At 48.0% G+C, this 15,771-nt stretch overlaps 1 protein-coding gene across 2 annotated transcripts in view; it reads right to left on the bottom strand.

The window, feature by feature from the left end:
• Positions 1-5,864: 5,864 nt before the first annotated feature.
• Positions 5,865-15,771, bottom strand: part of GAB3 (GRB2 associated binding protein 3) — a 72,179-nt gene continuing 62,272 nt past the window's right edge. For both annotated transcript variants that reach the window (XM_009511470.2, XM_064463316.1), the window contains exons 9-10: positions 14,489-14,602; positions 5,865-13,478 (exon numbers count right to left, since the gene is read on the bottom strand). In XM_009511470.2, the coding sequence (XP_009509765.2) occupies positions 13,362-13,478; positions 14,489-14,602 (231 nt within the window). In that variant the 3' untranslated portion in view covers positions 5,865-13,361. The remainder of the gene's footprint in view (positions 13,479-14,488; positions 14,603-15,771) is intronic.

The following is a 15,771-nucleotide window of genomic DNA, read 5'->3' as shown; positions in this document are numbered from 1 at the left end:
GGGTGCTTATCACAGGCACCATCGGTCGAGCTGTCCTTTGCAGGGGTGCCGCCCGCCGCTGGACTGGGGTGGGTCGAGGGCTGGCGCCCAACAGGCAGCAGGTCACGGGTTGGGAGCGGGGGGGCAACGGACCAACCTCAGGCCAAGATTAGCTGTGATGGGCACCGTGTTCCCGGGGCATTGGCTATCACTGTGTCTGGCACCCGGGAGCACCCCTCTCCACGGGGTGTCTGGGGAACCATCCAAAGGCTGCAGCGACCCACGTGCCACAGGGTGAAAACAGATGCATTTACATGGACAGTTGTCTGCCTGCTTCAGAAGGTAAAAAGCAGTAAAAATAACAAGAATAGGGACTGCAAAGCCTCTTGTATGCAAAACTAATAGCAATGGGAAGTGGAGTCCTGGAGCAGACAGCCCCGGCGCAGCTCAGAGCCCCTCCACCTTAAAGCCACAGGGTGTTGGCACGTTCTCACCCCTGCCAACACAGCTCGTGCACACAAGTGCAGAGCAGCCCTGTGCTTGGGCCCAGCCAGATACCGCTGGCTGCATTATCTCCCCGGGACAAGGAGCCTGGGGCACTGGAGGGGAGATATTTGTACTGAGGGCGCCTGTGTTTGCAGCTCATCCTGCGCTCACACCTCCGTCCTGCTGCATGTCTGAATGCTCGGATGCCAGCACCTGCCCTGCTCGTGGAAAGGTGCTGCAGGGTCGGTGCCACTGCTCCCATCCCATCCCAGCAGCCACTGCTACGTTGGAAACCACTTCTGGCAAAACAAAACCAATGACCAATATTGCAATAAATCCCATAAGCAACACGTGAGCGCGTATGAGTAGAGTCTGGCCACTGTTGTCTGCTGACCTGACTTGAGAACAGAAGCAAAATCATTACAGATGGCACGACTGCCGACTTCTGTAACCCACAGTTCACCTCAATCTTCCAAAGATGACAGCAATACAGATCTACGTAAAGGGTACGCACAGAGTGGGGCCAATTCTGCCCTTGGTGACCCACCTGCAGCACTGGGGATTTCAGCAGGGCTGTAGTCATGCAGCTGGAAGCAGGAGGCTGCACTGCCAGCTTTGTCTTAACAGGCTGTTAAACCCCGATGCCAGAAGACACAACGTGGGCTCAGACCTGCAAGAGAGAGACCACGTGAGAGCATGTTTGCAATAGCAAGAAAATAAAAATATCAAAGTACAAAGTTATTTTCTGTTCCCCCCTGTGCAGCTGAAAACAGAAGTCACCACAGCCACTGTGTTTTGCAGCATCCCTGTCACAGCACAGACTGCCAGTGGTGGTCACATCTGCCACAGGGCAGCCCTTCACGGGAGGAGGTGACAGGGGAAAGGTTTTCCTCTCCCCCTCCCCAGCCTGCCTGTTCTGTGAGCACGGAGAGCTGCTGGCGCACGCACAGTCTCCCCGTCTCCTTTGGTGTGCACAGGCACAGCAGAGCGGGCGCTGGGCAGTGAGGCAGAAACTGAAATAGAAACTGGTCTGCCTGCGGGAATGGTGTGGTTCCAGGCTGGCCCCACACACCTCCGAGTCCCTGCACGAGAGACAGATGTCTTGTGCTTCTCAAGAATATATATGCAGATACACGTATATGTCCTCAAGCTATATATATACACACACTATATAGATAGAAATAGTATTTATACAGACAAAAGTGTGCTTGTTTTTAAATTCCAGTATGTACTATTTCATTGGCAGCCCCTCAGGGTTGGGAGTCTTTTTCAGATGGGTTGTGAAATGAAGAACAAGAACGTGGTGAAGGTGTCTGGCAGCACAAGGCACCGGGCAGTGTTCCGGGAGGAGGAGGCGAGCCCTGCTTGCCGGCTGTCCTCAAGCTCTCTCCTGTTAGTTAGCTCTGTCTAACTTGGTGTTACAGAACAACCCACATCAGAAATCTGGGATTACTTTGGTAAATCCAAGAGTCGGGTTATTCGGTGATGGCAGAAGCGGGCCAGACCTCGTGGACCTCGGCAGTGGTCACTGCAGCGGCTGTGAACGGGTAACCACTTCTTCGGTCAATTTAGCATCAGCCAAAACATCACTTGGACTGATGTCACAACCAAGGAGTTGTTGGAAAACTACCCTTTTGTGGAAAGAAATCCAGGTGAATTGCCTTTACTCGAGGGTCTAAGTCCTGGATTTCCCCTCTGCTTTGCACTAGGCTACACTAGTTACTGCTGGGCTCGTTTCCCTCTGCTGCAGGCACATGCGAGAGCAAGCAGAGGGAGAAGAGTACAGCTGAACTTCATCCACTTTCAGTACCATCCTCAACAAAATGTGGTCTGTGGCAAAAATGTTTTGTTTAATTTTCTAAAAAATGCCCTCTTCAGCACTGCGGCGTGACATCTATTTGGAGAGTTCCATGAAAATGACTCTGAACAACAGCTAGAGATTGACCACTTCCCCCCAAAAGGTTTCACAAGTCCAGATGGAAGAACAGCTTTTAAGGAGGCAGCAGCGGTGGCGGTTCCTCTTCTCTGCCTTGACAGCAGCAGAGATTTGTTTCGAGGTTACCTGTGGCCCCAGACCTTGGCAGTGGTTGGCCCCTCGGGCTTTGTGATATTTCCTGAGGCTGGTTATTAAAAAAAAGAACAACGACGGCACAAAGTAAATCCCATGACAACTGAAAATCTTTATGGGGGCTGTTCGCTAGCACCAAGCACCTTCTTTCACCAAAGTAGTTTCCCCTTTTCCCCCTTCCTGTTGGGGTGATGGCTGTGGGGCCACACACAATGTGAACAGTGAGTAAGGAGAGGCTCTAGACCTTCTGAAGGACAGGTATTTGCATGCTTTCCAAGCCAAAATAAAAGGTAATGTTTTGGGACATAGAAGTTGTATTCCCCAGAGCTCCCACCCACTCAGCTACAGATGTCTTTGGACACCTTCTGCACATCCTAAAGCTTCTGCAAACCTCCTATGAAAGTGTGCTGGAATGTGCTGGAGGCTCCTGGGCTGTAATTTCCCTGTGGAAGCAGCAGCTAGGTATTGAGCAGAGCAGAGAAGGGCTTGCTTCTGCCCATCACCACCTCACCCTGTACCTAGGAGCTTTTCTCACTGCGTTTCTCCCCGCCTGCTCTGACCTTGGCCCTTTGTACTGCAATGACTGGCGCGGAGGGGAAGCGAGCACCGCCCCGGGAAGTGGCCAGATCGCTGTTTGACAAACAGGTTGCTCAACCCTGGGTTGGAGTTACTGATTGCATCTCATGCCGACTGCTGCGCTGCAGTGCTGGGAAGCCTTTGCATCAACATTTTCCAGGCAGAGGGCCCCGCTTGGCTGTGGTGCAGGTGTCAGAGTTATCAGGGAAATCCAAATTTTAAGTCTTTGCTGACCATTCATAATTGCATGGGGGTGTTGAGAAAGCACACCCCAACTGCTGCTAAGATACAGTAGTTGTAGGCAAGACTTCCAGCTGTGATTTTTTTCTGCCTTCTCCTGAGGCTGCAGGTTTCCCTCCCCCAGGTGCAAGGCTGAGACTCTTCCCTGGGTGCTTAGGAAGGGAGAAGGTGCAAGCAGCCGGGTATGTTTTCCTCTTGATCCACACAGCAAAAGGAGATTGCACAGGGCTTTCAAGCTAACGTGACAGCTTACGTATTTGTCTAACAAAGCCAGTGCTCCTATTCTGAGAGTCGTCGGGCACACACAGCTGTCCCCATAGCCAGGCGTGAGGTCTGTGCTGCCTCACGGCTGGACCTGCCGAGCCTTTCCCTGGCAGAAGGACCTCGGGGGTTCTCTTGTGCCACAGAGCTGCTTGAACCTGCTGCTTCCCTGGGAAGTGGGATCCAAAGGCAGCCGTAGGAAAAATAACCCCAATAAACATGAGACGTGATTCAGAGCTGTTTCCTCTTTCTGCTTGCAGACTCTTGGGATACGGTATCTGCAGGGCTGGGGCACACCTGCTTTTCTGCCTGTAAAGGTTATTTTCCTTGTCTGTCTTGCAGTGGCTTGGGGACCTGCCGGCACGGCTCAGGCTCTGCCCGCCGGCACCGCTACAGAGGCCCTGAGGGCGAGCCTGACTGCGTGCGCCTCCTCCAGAGAAGCACAAGTCAGAGAGCTAAAGAGGGATGCGAAGAGCTGATGAGTGGTGCCTTACCTGGCACATCTTACTGCTATAGAGTAATGCAAAAGGGTATACTGTTCTGAATAAGAACGTCTGTTTCTAGAAAAGACATAGACTTTGTACTAGCCTATAAAACTGAGTATTGGGGTTGTTCATCTCCATAATCTTTTCTATGCACTGCTATGCACTGTCTCATCTACAGGACTGAAACAAACCTCATAGACAGAGCTGCTCTTCTCTTTGCTCCAAACTCCTGCACGTCCTGTTTCCCACCTCCTCCCAATACAGACCAGCCACTCTACACGCTCCTCCCTCTATTTTTTCACTGAACAACTGCAGCCAGCAGAGTTAGCAAGAGCTCCTTGGGAGGATTAACGTTACGCTGCCAATGGAAAAAAGCAGTGCTTTTGCTTAGATGTTTCCATTTTTGCAGCCACAAGTGTATAGGCTACCACACCTGATGGAATAACACCAAAACATCCCTTTCTCCCAACTTGATCCTTAGAGGCTGGAGGTAAATAACAACATTCAAGGGCTTTTTGAGCCAGCTCAGCTGCAGGTTTTGGAGGGAGTAACAGTGTGGTCACTGGTGAGAGGAGCGCAGGGAAAAGGGCAAGTCTGCAATAGAAATAAAACTATTTGATGACCCTTGTGTAGCATTTAACAGTCAGAGCTGTTTAGAGAAAAGCAAAGTCTGACAAGGTGTATGGATGGTAAAAGATGGTTTTGTGCTATGTATCAACATGAAAAAAAACGTACTGACATTTCGGGAGTTATTCCAAATTTTCATTTCGTGTAAAAGTCAGATTCCGGATGTGCTGGTTGTGGAAATCCATCTTTATTTTGTCTCCCTGTCATTTGTACTTTACATGTCATGCAAGTTTGCTCTTGAGCTGTCTCTGCTGCATCACTCAGCTCTGCCTGGGAAGAGCCAGAGCCCCCCCTCGCCGTCCTCCTCTGCGTGTGCACATTCCTTGTGCTGACCAGGCAGAACAGGACGGATTTCCTTCAGTGGCATTTCCTGATGATTTCTGACTAACTGTGGAGGAAGTCAAGCCAAAGAAATGATGAATATTTCATTTTTTATTAAAAATTTTTTTTTAAATGACATCTCTTATTTTTGAACTGTAAACAGCCTGCCAGCTACCCTGCTGACTGCCTCATCTTCATGGATAAAACACACCAAGGGCCAGATACATTTTCTGCTGGGAAGCCCTTGCCCTTTTTGGGGAGCTTTATTTGCCAGCATCACTACGTCAGGCTTCTCAGTGCTTCTAGATAGATAGTTCATGGTCTGAAAGACCATTTCTTAAGATGCAAATGCCAGAGGGCTGCCTGCTCCTGTGGCCAAGGACAAATCTCAGCCTCTGCCAGTCTGGGGCCCCAAGGGGCCTGGGCGCAACCCTGCGGGGTTTGGTGGGGTGTCGGGCCGCTCGGCAGGAGCAGCAGCAGAGGGCGGAGAGGGCTGATCCATCCCTGCAGCCCCCCCGGGGCTGCCCGCACCAGGGCGCAGCCGCGGCGGGATAACGTAGCCCCTGGTTGGGCACGTCCTAAGGCCGCTTTGGTTTTGAGGGGGAACAGCTCAACGCGTCTGAAATCCCGGCTGCTGAAGGGGACTTCAGCTGGGTGCCCTAGCGGTGGAGGCACCCAAACCCCACTAGGCCTTCTGTTTGAAACCTTGGCTCCCTTTGCCTGGCAAGCCTGGCTGCTTCCCAAAAGCTACAGTAATACCAGAGAGACCAAAGAGTTACCAAGACCTCAGAGATTTTATGAATTCTTTTATTACTCAATCCTCCATCTCTCTCTGTAGAGGAATTGTCTCTCTCAGGCTGTACAAAAGGTCGCACTGAAAGCCCGTTCTGAACTTTGATCTGGAAACCTGAAGGCAAAAGCTATGTTTGCCTTCTGGCATCTCCTCCAGCACTGGCAGACACCTGCCAGCGCTGCCCTCATTTGATGTTTTGCCTTTTTCATCATCACGTAACTCTACAAAACGCTCTGTGCCTTTCCAAAGCGAGGCGCTTGCAAAGCGGCATCCTCCTGGGGTGGGAGACAGAACTGCGGCTTTCATGTGAGGGACCTGTGATTTTTTTCCTTGTGGGGAAAAATACAGAGGTCTTCCCCATTGATCTGTGCTGCTCATGTGGGGAAGGATGCTAAGAAATAACAGCAGCAGCAGCAAAACCAAGTGTCTTTAAATAGCGGCACAGACAGAGGCACTTCCAAGTAGCTGACCTCCCAGACAAAGCACTGAACGTTTTTGAATGAAGAAGCAAACCAAACTGCAACAACAACCACCACAAACACATGCAAGGAAAACACCCCCAAACTGTGTTAAGCTTTAAAGCATCGGTGAGAGCCCACCAGCAGAGCAAGGGCTTTTCAGGGTCTTACACGGTGATGAATTTGCCAACGCTGAGATCCCCGAGCTGTCAGAGCAGGGCATACTGGGGCTGTATAACAATGAGCTTATGCTAAAAGCGGATGTGAAAGGAAAATCAAATATCAAAGTAGAACAAAACAGGACGATGAATGAAAGGTTGGGTCGCTCCCTGCTCTCTCCTGCATTACAACAGGGCCTGGGATCAGCTCCCCGGGTGGGAAGGGGCTGAGCCTCCGCCAGGCACATCCTTTGTGTTTAAGCACTGGATGTGGTGCTGCTGACACCCAGTTTGCTCCTATAAATATGTATAACTGGTAGAGCAAAGTCTCTCTGCACTCTCTGCATTAAACAACTGGAAGAGGAGCTTTAGATGCTGTTTGATGGGGAAATGCAGCTCTCAAGACCTGTCAAAACACAGCGTGCAGCCTGCGTTAGTTGTTGGCAAAGGGGTAGGACTAAGGCTCTGCAGACCCAGGTGTCGTCTCCGCTGCTCCCACCGGCCTTGGGGGAGTCACTGTCCCTCAGAGTGCGGATGAAAAATCAGAAATAAAGTACAGGTCCCTTTGGCAAAGCTCTTGGAGATCTACTGGAGAGAAATGAGGTATCACCACCGTGGCCCAAGACCTGTATCATTCCATTGATACAGCCCCCAGCATGGACACAATTACACAGGAATGCCCATTTTTAAGGTAGGGCTCTATTGGGCATCTCAGGCTAAAAAAGACCAAAGCAATTGCACTCTTAACCAGAAGAGCGAGAGAGGCAAAGCGCACTGGGGCGGTAGGGGATTACTGCCTTTCTGGAGGGGTTTGCGAAGATGACCTGGGTTTGGTAACTGGCTGGCTGCTCTGCGGCTTTTTGCTTCAGGGAAGTGTTTTACGTGGTTTGAAACTGCGGATGTGATTAGAGGGGCTAAGCTCTACCAAGGGCTTACACGGTCATACTTTTCGCTATCAGTTTTTTCCCCTTATTATTATCTAATCACCAAAATACTTTGTACAGAGGCGTGAGAAGTCTGAGAGCTTCCTGAATTTTGTGCAGCCTCATACTGCTTTGTTCCAGCACTGTTTACTCACACAGCCCAATTCCTTGACCGCAAGCTCAGAGGGCGTCGGCTCCCACGGGCCGGGCTGTCCCTGCCTGCGCGGATGCTCTGGGTGCCAGGACCCTCCGTGACAGCCACCTCTGCTGCTCTGGGAGGTGCACCACGGAGGGGACATGCCGGGCCATGCGGCAGGGGCGTCGGGGGCGTCGGCAGGGCTTGCTTCCCTCCGAGGGTCTGGGAGCGGGTGCAGGAGAGGGAGGTCACTTTTCTGGGAAGTACTCCCTGCTGAAACGGCTGTTCTCATCTCTGCCGGAGAGAGGACATGGAAGCAGCCTGTGAACCGGCAGTCAGACTTTATCTGACCTTTTATTTGTCCGACCTGCCCTCCCTATAAGACTGAAGGCGAAATGTCACGCAGTTCCCTTGTATCAAGCCCCCAGGCGTAGGCTTATCTAAATTACACGTGGCTGTGCTTCTTGAGTCACGCAGCCAAGTTTCCATCGATGGCTCCTTAAGTGCCTCGATTCACCACGCTGGGTATCCAGCCAGGATTACAAAGCACACAGATCCAGAAGTGACACTTGCCTGAAGCAATAAATAAACTATTTCCCAAACTATCTTGCTTGTTAGCAGCTAGGCCTGCTCGGCTCTGCTCCCATGGACTGCCTCGTTTCATCTTCAAAACCCCGAGGTGTGTGTGTTGAAAGGATCCCACGCCCCCAGCTCGCTGCACGTGGAAATTACATTAACAGCCACTACGTTCCTCAGCACAGAGCAATTAAAGGATCAGGTTAAATAACAGCTATTCTTTGTATCCAAGCCCAGAGCATATGCTGAACAAATCTGTGCTTATGGTCTACATCTTCGGTCAGTGATCGTGGCCCCTTCCTGCCCCTGGGCTACGGCGGGGGCAGGAGCTGGGGCTGGGGTCTGCAACTTACCCAGGCCCCAGGAGGATGCAGAGGCCAGCTCAGGACACAAGTTCATCGCTCTTTGCTTTCCAAGTCACCTGCAAATAATCTTCCTGACACACGGGTGTATGAAATTTGTTTGATTTCACATCCAAATAATTTATATGAACAAGTCACAGCCTAATAAGAGACTTAAAAAATGGAAAAAGCATTAAATGAAAAACGTGGAAGTTTTCCCCGTAAGAACCTTTGCTTAGCAAAATAATTAAAGATCACAGCTACATTTTATATTAATTTGTTAGAAAAAAAGATACACAGTCTGATGTGCACATATATACAACAAACATTACAATGAAACCTCAGGAAGGCGAGCCCCTTCCCTCTATCAACAACTTACTCCTTTGTAACAGAGATGACTGTTTAATGCTTCCTCACAGATTTACAAATACAAAAAATGTATAATGCTTCATTTGCACAAGACAAAAGTTAATTTTTATTTGAACAAAAAATATTCTGGCTTTGACATGGCAAAAGTCTGCAATTTTGGTGGCTTTTTTATTTTTTTTTTTAAAACCTGAGCAAGTTTTGCAGAACAGGGGAACAAAGGAAAGGCATCACCCTGTGCTTCATTCTCATCACAGCATCCGATGGTCTTTGAATTACTAAACCACTGAATAATTTCAAGTGAATGTAACTCCGAAATCTACATCTATGATGTAATTAGTGACAGGGAAGAGAGCGGGTGCTACCGTTGGCAAAAGTGAGCTGGTTCAAAACACCTGGCTTGAGTCAAACGGCTGTTGACATTTCTCAGGTAAAGTGTTCCTATCTGCCAGTAAGGAATTTAATGCTGCCTCCTGTAATAACGGAATTATAAATGGAGAATACGGTTTAGTCCTAAAAGCAAACAAGTCTTGGATCCTGCTATGCCTTGCTCAAATGTGTGATCACTAAAAGACTGCAGAACAAGGCCACATTAAACCCAAACTGAGTAAAGACCTTGGGAATTCGTGTAACTCCCGGTAAGTACTGAAATCCTGCTCGCTCCAGGAAAGACGTTCAGATCAGACTGATTTCTTTATGGTTCTTTAGGGTGTATTTCAAGCAGGTGTTTGACGCAGGCTATTTTTGTATTCAGTGGCCACAGACAATTTCAGTAAGAGATCCATCTCATCTCCGATCTCCTCCGCGCCGTGGCTGGGTGCCGGCACGCCGGCTCACTCACCAGCCGTGCCAACAGCGGGGGGAGTCCCGCTGGTCGCCCTAACTAACCACAGGAACAGAACCATTTCGCTTGCTAGTTTTCCACATCGTCCTGCAACTGAGCTTCATCTGGCAACTCCACAGAGCGACACCTCCAATTAAGGAAAAATTATTCTGTTTGTTTAGTGCTCCTCTCCATTTTAACCGAGAAACCCCAGCGGCGCTGGAGAAGGCACTACAAGTGCTGAGCCGGGCAATGCCAGTTCCCCCAGCAGACAAGCCTTTCCTAAGGGACCACTGGCCACCACACGCTCATTTAGGTGCAGAGCCTCTCTCTGCATCAGCTCTCATGATACTTTTTAAATAAATACATACAAATAACAACATAACAGACCCACAGCAGAAAGAAGACACTACCAGGAGTGTGCCTGGCTGACCCCGGAGCCAGTGCTAACCAAGGGCTCTTGCCTGGGCTGCATTTTCAGACACGACGCCATCAAAAGCTGACTCAGTTTTCAGGTGCTTTCACAGGTTTTCTTTCCTTTTGGCCAAGGGATTAGTATTGAAGAACAGACTTAATTAAACAGTGACTCCTTTTTGCTTTGTAAATCCCTCCTCTCCCGCCAGTAGGCTCTACGGGTGCCGGCCCTGGGCTGCCAGGTTGGCAGCGTGGCAGCCCGTAGGTACGTCAGTCGCGTACCACAGTCAGGGGCTGCTATGGCTCCGTTCCCACCAAAATCCTTAGTGACAGGGTGGCCATAGCAGATCTGGCCTTTGCCATCCTCCTCCTCTTTAGCCTCTTTGGACTATTCTGGAATTTGACTAAACCAAAACATTAAAAGCCTTGCAGGAGAACAGCTCTGCTTTTAAAAGTCTTTTTTGTATTTTTTTAATTGCTCCTGTTTTGTTTGTTGTGCTTACACAAGAATGCTTGCTATGGACCCTGGAGCAGCAGGGTAAAAACAGGCCTTAAATGAAAAATCTGAATAAACCTCGAAACTTAGCTTTTAGTTAAAAGGTGAAAATTAGAAACCAGTGAGCAGCATTTGATAGAGATAAGAGAGCAATGGGGGCAAGCAGGGGACACATGGAAGCTGAAAGGGGGCTGTTCTGATCTAAGGACAGTCCCCGCCAAGCTGTATGTTTATGCCCTTTTAGGGGAAAAAATACCAAAAGATCTCTTTCTTTTCTAAACTTCTGAATGATCCATTAGCCAGGTTTGTCAGAGTTCAAATATTTTTACAATAAACGAGAATAACAAGCGAGTCAGCGCTCTCCAATAACTTGGTGTTTTTTCCACTTCGGAAGGTTTTCTGACCGCATGAGAAGAAACCCTCCAGTCAAACAGGAGCTGACTGGTATGCTATTGCAATCCCCGTTGGAGGCTGCCATGCCATCACTGCAATTTGGGAGCTGCAGTGGCATGGCATAACGTTGCCTGCCCTTCGTGGATGTTTTCTGTCCCCTACTGTAATATGTGTCTTAGCTGGTCCTTTAACTCTTTCAGCACTGCAGCATACACCAAAAGCTTTCAGTGGCATGTGTTATATATGTGTACACCTTGAAAGAAAGGCAATTCTTTTGAGCAGAAAGGCAAATGTGTCTATAATTGCGGCCCTTCCTTGCCTCTCTCTCTCTAACACCTCTGTGGAGGCGCAGACCTCCACTGCCTCTCCCCAAACCCACTTCCCCTGTAGCAACACCACACCCAGGGCACAGTTGCTCAGAGCTCTCCTAAATCAGTTTTAGGACAAAACAACTGGGTTTTAACAAACTAAATTTTACACCAGACAGACAAGATTTTTACAGAAACACCTGAATTATTTTCAAGACCCTTATGAATGTTAACTTTCATTTTAGAGCTTAGCGGGGGGGTGGGAAGCAGAGTAGGAGGAAACGGTAGGTCAGCTATCTGCAGTATAAATCTCAGTTTCCCAAGCAGCTCTAATCCAGGACACTTTATGCCCACAGGCCTGGGTGCCCAGTTTGCCCCAGTGTCAATAAAGGCGCTGGTGAACCTCGTTGTTCTCACAGGGTAAGCTAATAAGAGCCTGGTCACCATGGATCCCCAGCTTTGTACTTGCTCTAAAGAAGCAGCGAGACTTGCAAGCACTTCAGCTCTCTTGAGGTAGGAGAAAAATGGTGTTTCTGTTAGCTACGCTGCCTCTCCCAGCAGGACATGCGACTCGGCCGCGTCTCTCAGCCTCCCAGAGTGCCCAAATGGCTGAAGCAGGATGGGTGCATGGAGGACAGAAAGGAGGAGCCTTGAAATGCCAGCGGTTTCTGCAATGACATTTCTATGACCTCTGTTTGGTAAATCAGCATTTTTGGGATGTCAGATTACAGTAATGCAACGTGGTAGCAACAGGCACGTGAAGGGAGGCCAGTGACTTGGCACTGTCAGAGAAGAAATCATTTGTAAGGGTCCTGGCTGTCTGTCCTTGCCAGTAGGATCAGACCTCTTATGGCTAGTCAGGCTTAACTGCATGAGCAAAGCCTGCAAGATCAAATCCAGTGTGGGTCACTCAGCGGTACTGCATACTTCCATGACTCAAGTGGCTGTGTGCCACCTTAAAGTAAAGATTGCAGCCAAGCTTCTAAAGTTAAATATGTTATAAACTATACACATATGTGATCCTGAGATAGTGCCTGTAACAAGTCCCAAGGTAGATAAGCTTCCTGAACCCAGAGGTCCTCACGCCGCGTAAGCGCATTGTTTTATTTTGGCAGGCCTGCTAGCCTCTCTCGGAGCACGCTGCACTTCCTAATTCTCTTTTTTTTTATTTCGGGTGGGTGTAGTGAAACAATCAGTTTGGCGACTGCTACCAGCAATTCCAATGGCATTTCTTCTGCAGTTCAGATGAACGCATTCTTGATCCTTTGCCAGTTCTCCCAAGACTTGCAGAAACAGGCTCACAGCTTCCCTTTCTATTTTTTGGCCAGCCAAGAGCTGTGTGCCTACAGCCTCCTGCTAGAGGAGCAGCTGTGCCGTGCTGTGCCGAAGACACTCCTCAAGATAGGGGAGAAAACATCAGTAGGAATCAGATAGAAAGGCGACAAGTATGAGCCACAATGGAGAGAAAAAGCTTAATACGATGACCGTCATCCAGAGGGTCAAAGACCACGCGTTCCAGTCCCATCAGAATGTAGTCCTGTTTTGAGTTTCTGACAACATCAGCTCAGAGTCAGACCTTTTAAACACAGGAGAAAAAATATGTTCCAAAATTCTCTTTGCCTAAGCAGTATATATTCAAGAAGTTCTTTATATTGTTTCAGTATTTTAGCCCTTAGTTGATTAGTCACCAATACCTGCCGGATGCCCGCTGCCATAAAAGCACTCTGAGCATCCACAGTAGTTGTAGAAATATCAAAAAATAGCTTTAGCAACTAGGAATTATGCAACAGAGGGAGTAGGCAGGACTAACTAGATTAATGCAACATGTAGTGGATTTGTTAACATTAAGTGTATGACTCGTCGCAGAATCATGCCAGAAAACGGTACCATTTAGCTTACTGGTAAGGGCAGTAAAAAGGGTAATGCATTACTTTAATCATCAGTGAACCACTCACTCATTCAACATACTATTTTCAGATGAAATCAAAGGTTTCCATTAAAAATGCTATTCCTCTAGAGACTGTAAGCATCTTACAACTCTCTCTGCCTTTGAACTCTACTGTGATAGCTGCTTCATTAACATTGTGGTTCCAGTGCAAAAAAAGAATCCTCCAGATCCCAAATCTTCTTCCTCTAGACTTTCGATTGCCTCTCATCTGTCCATTCCTGCTTAGTGTTCTGTAAAGCTTGAGTCTTCTGTTCATCTACCTGGACATAGTCCACTCTCTGCTCCTCAGAGAGGAAAGGTTTCTGTGGGAGAGAGAGGGAAAAAACAACGTATTAGTTTTAGGCTTGAAAAGGGATGCTAGTGAATCTTGGCTTCATTTTCTGTTTTCCTTTTCCCTCGTTCCTTGATTGCTTCACTTCACCTTGAAGCTCACAGTGACATCAGCTGACAAAAGCATTGCTTTACAGCCTGCTTTAGCTATAATTATCCATCTGTCACTCTGTCACTCAGCCCAGCACAGCGAGTGAGGGAAACGTGCTGTTCTGGCTATTTCCATGCAGATAATCATTCTGTTCTCATCTCAGTGATCCTGCTGCAGGGATAACCTAACTGCATTTTAACTGAAGGGAGGGTTTAAATTTAAGAAAGCTTGGGAGTCTTGAGTCTTGCACCCAGGAGTATTAGCTCGTAGGGAAAAATGATACACAGGACATAAAATGGCCCAAACCAACACCAGTTTGTGGCTCTGCAATGGTACCTACCCACTGCCTGGGCAGGCTATAAGCTCTTTGGAATAAGGAATGCATTTTCTCAGCATGACTAAGGAAATTGAAATGCTTTTGTTTATGCACGAGTAAAGATGCAGATTTTGCCATGTTACAAGAAGTGGTATAGTTTTGCCCTGTGAATTTACCTTGGGCTGTAAACTTGTTACTGCGAAGAGATTTGGGGGGAAACTAGCAGGAAAAGTTTTGGGGAGACTTGATGAAAATGAAAGAGCATGCAGAGATCCTGCAAGCCCCAACAAGCTCGCCCACAAGCCCTCATGGCTGCACATCCCACCGCAGTCTCGTGCCCTCTCCCGAGCTTGTGTTAGTGGCATCCCTATGTGTTGTGCTAAGGACACCTTGTCATCACCCTAATAGTGCTTTTATTATATTAATCTTGAGCCTGCCAAAAATGCAGTCAGCTGGAAACATGACTGTCTTCATCATGATACTTAGGGCACCTTGCAGAGTCTGGCTCTTGGTCTTGTTTTCCTCCCAGCAGACAAAAAGATAGGAGGCTGTGGCGTTTTTCAGGTGATTCATACCTTCTGTACAGGGGACGGGGAAGCAGAGTTAAAATCCAATGCTAAGTAATCAAGGTTAGATTTCCTTGTCCAAGGAAAAGCACCACTGTATGGAGATGTCGCCTGCCTGTGTTCCTGTTGGGAAAGGAGAGAAACTTTTAATGCTCTTAAAACATGATCCCAGAAGGAAGCATGACTACAGCTGTGGGGTGGGAGACTCATCTGGCAGAAAGCGGGTGAGGAAGGACAGCACCCATGTAATTTTCTGTGCACCTGGTGCGTAACCACAGGATAACACTGGTTAATTGCAGGGTAGCATAAAGAAACCACAAGAGCCTTTTTTTCCTGGTAATTATGGCAAAACAAGCAAACCAGGCTGATTTTCATTCAAAGCTGTCAGGAAGGACTTGTGCCCAGCTTCTCAGCCCAAGCCCCTGGAAGGCTCAGATTTGCAGGGAAGCCCTCTTAACCATCATCGTTCTATGCGTTTGAGAAATTGTGAAAATTCTGTTCAAATCTAGCAACTGAAAATTAATCTCGGGAAAATCACAGATGACCACAAATGTACAGAAGCTTTTACTTGACTAGAAAATCAAATGGGGAGTAGTTACAACTGGAATCGCCCTCCTGAGCAGATTTTGATGTGGTAGAGGTGTGGGTTAAAATTTGAGACTATGTATTTGAGGTTCATGGAGATTGTGGTCAGTTTTGCAATATATTTCTATAGCCACTGACTTTGGGCTTTGGCTATGGAGACAAATATGTAGATACTGGCTCAGATGAAGGGATTTGAGTTCATTTCCACCTAAAATTCAAAGAAAACTGAGATTCTGGTCTTTGCAAGATATGACTAAAGAGTGAATGAAAAGGAAGCCACAAAGCCAGATGTTCTTCTTTCATGGGATGGGAAGTGGGGTTAGTGCCACCAGCCAAAGCAGAAGCAATAAGAGACTTTAATGGGAGTTCTGTTTCTGCACAATATTTGGTGTGTTTCTTTAGGAAGTGCACTAACGGCTTTCTGTCATTTCCTAGGAGATTTTGCAGGGCACACTTTTAAAAGGTGAAAAGATTTAATTTTCCTTTGCCTTAATGAGTTCTCATGTAAATATGGCTGATCCCTGTGATCTCTTGGAACTGCTCAGCAACATTCGTGGGCGAACAGCTGAGTTCTGCAGAGCAGAAGAAGGGCTTCCCTTATCTCTCTGTAAATTGGTCCCAGTGTCTTCGGTTTAAAACCGTTTCATCATTTTTTTAAAAAACAGAAGGCAAAGGACAAACCTCCTCAACATTTTTCTTAGAAAACA

This window comes from Phalacrocorax carbo, chromosome 11 (assembly GCF_963921805.1).
Source record: "Phalacrocorax carbo chromosome 11, bPhaCar2.1, whole genome shotgun sequence".
Lineage (NCBI taxonomy): Eukaryota > Metazoa > Chordata > Aves > Suliformes > Phalacrocoracidae > Phalacrocorax > Phalacrocorax carbo.
Note: the sequence above shows the minus strand (reverse complement) of the source record. Positions and strands in the feature narration are given on the sequence as shown.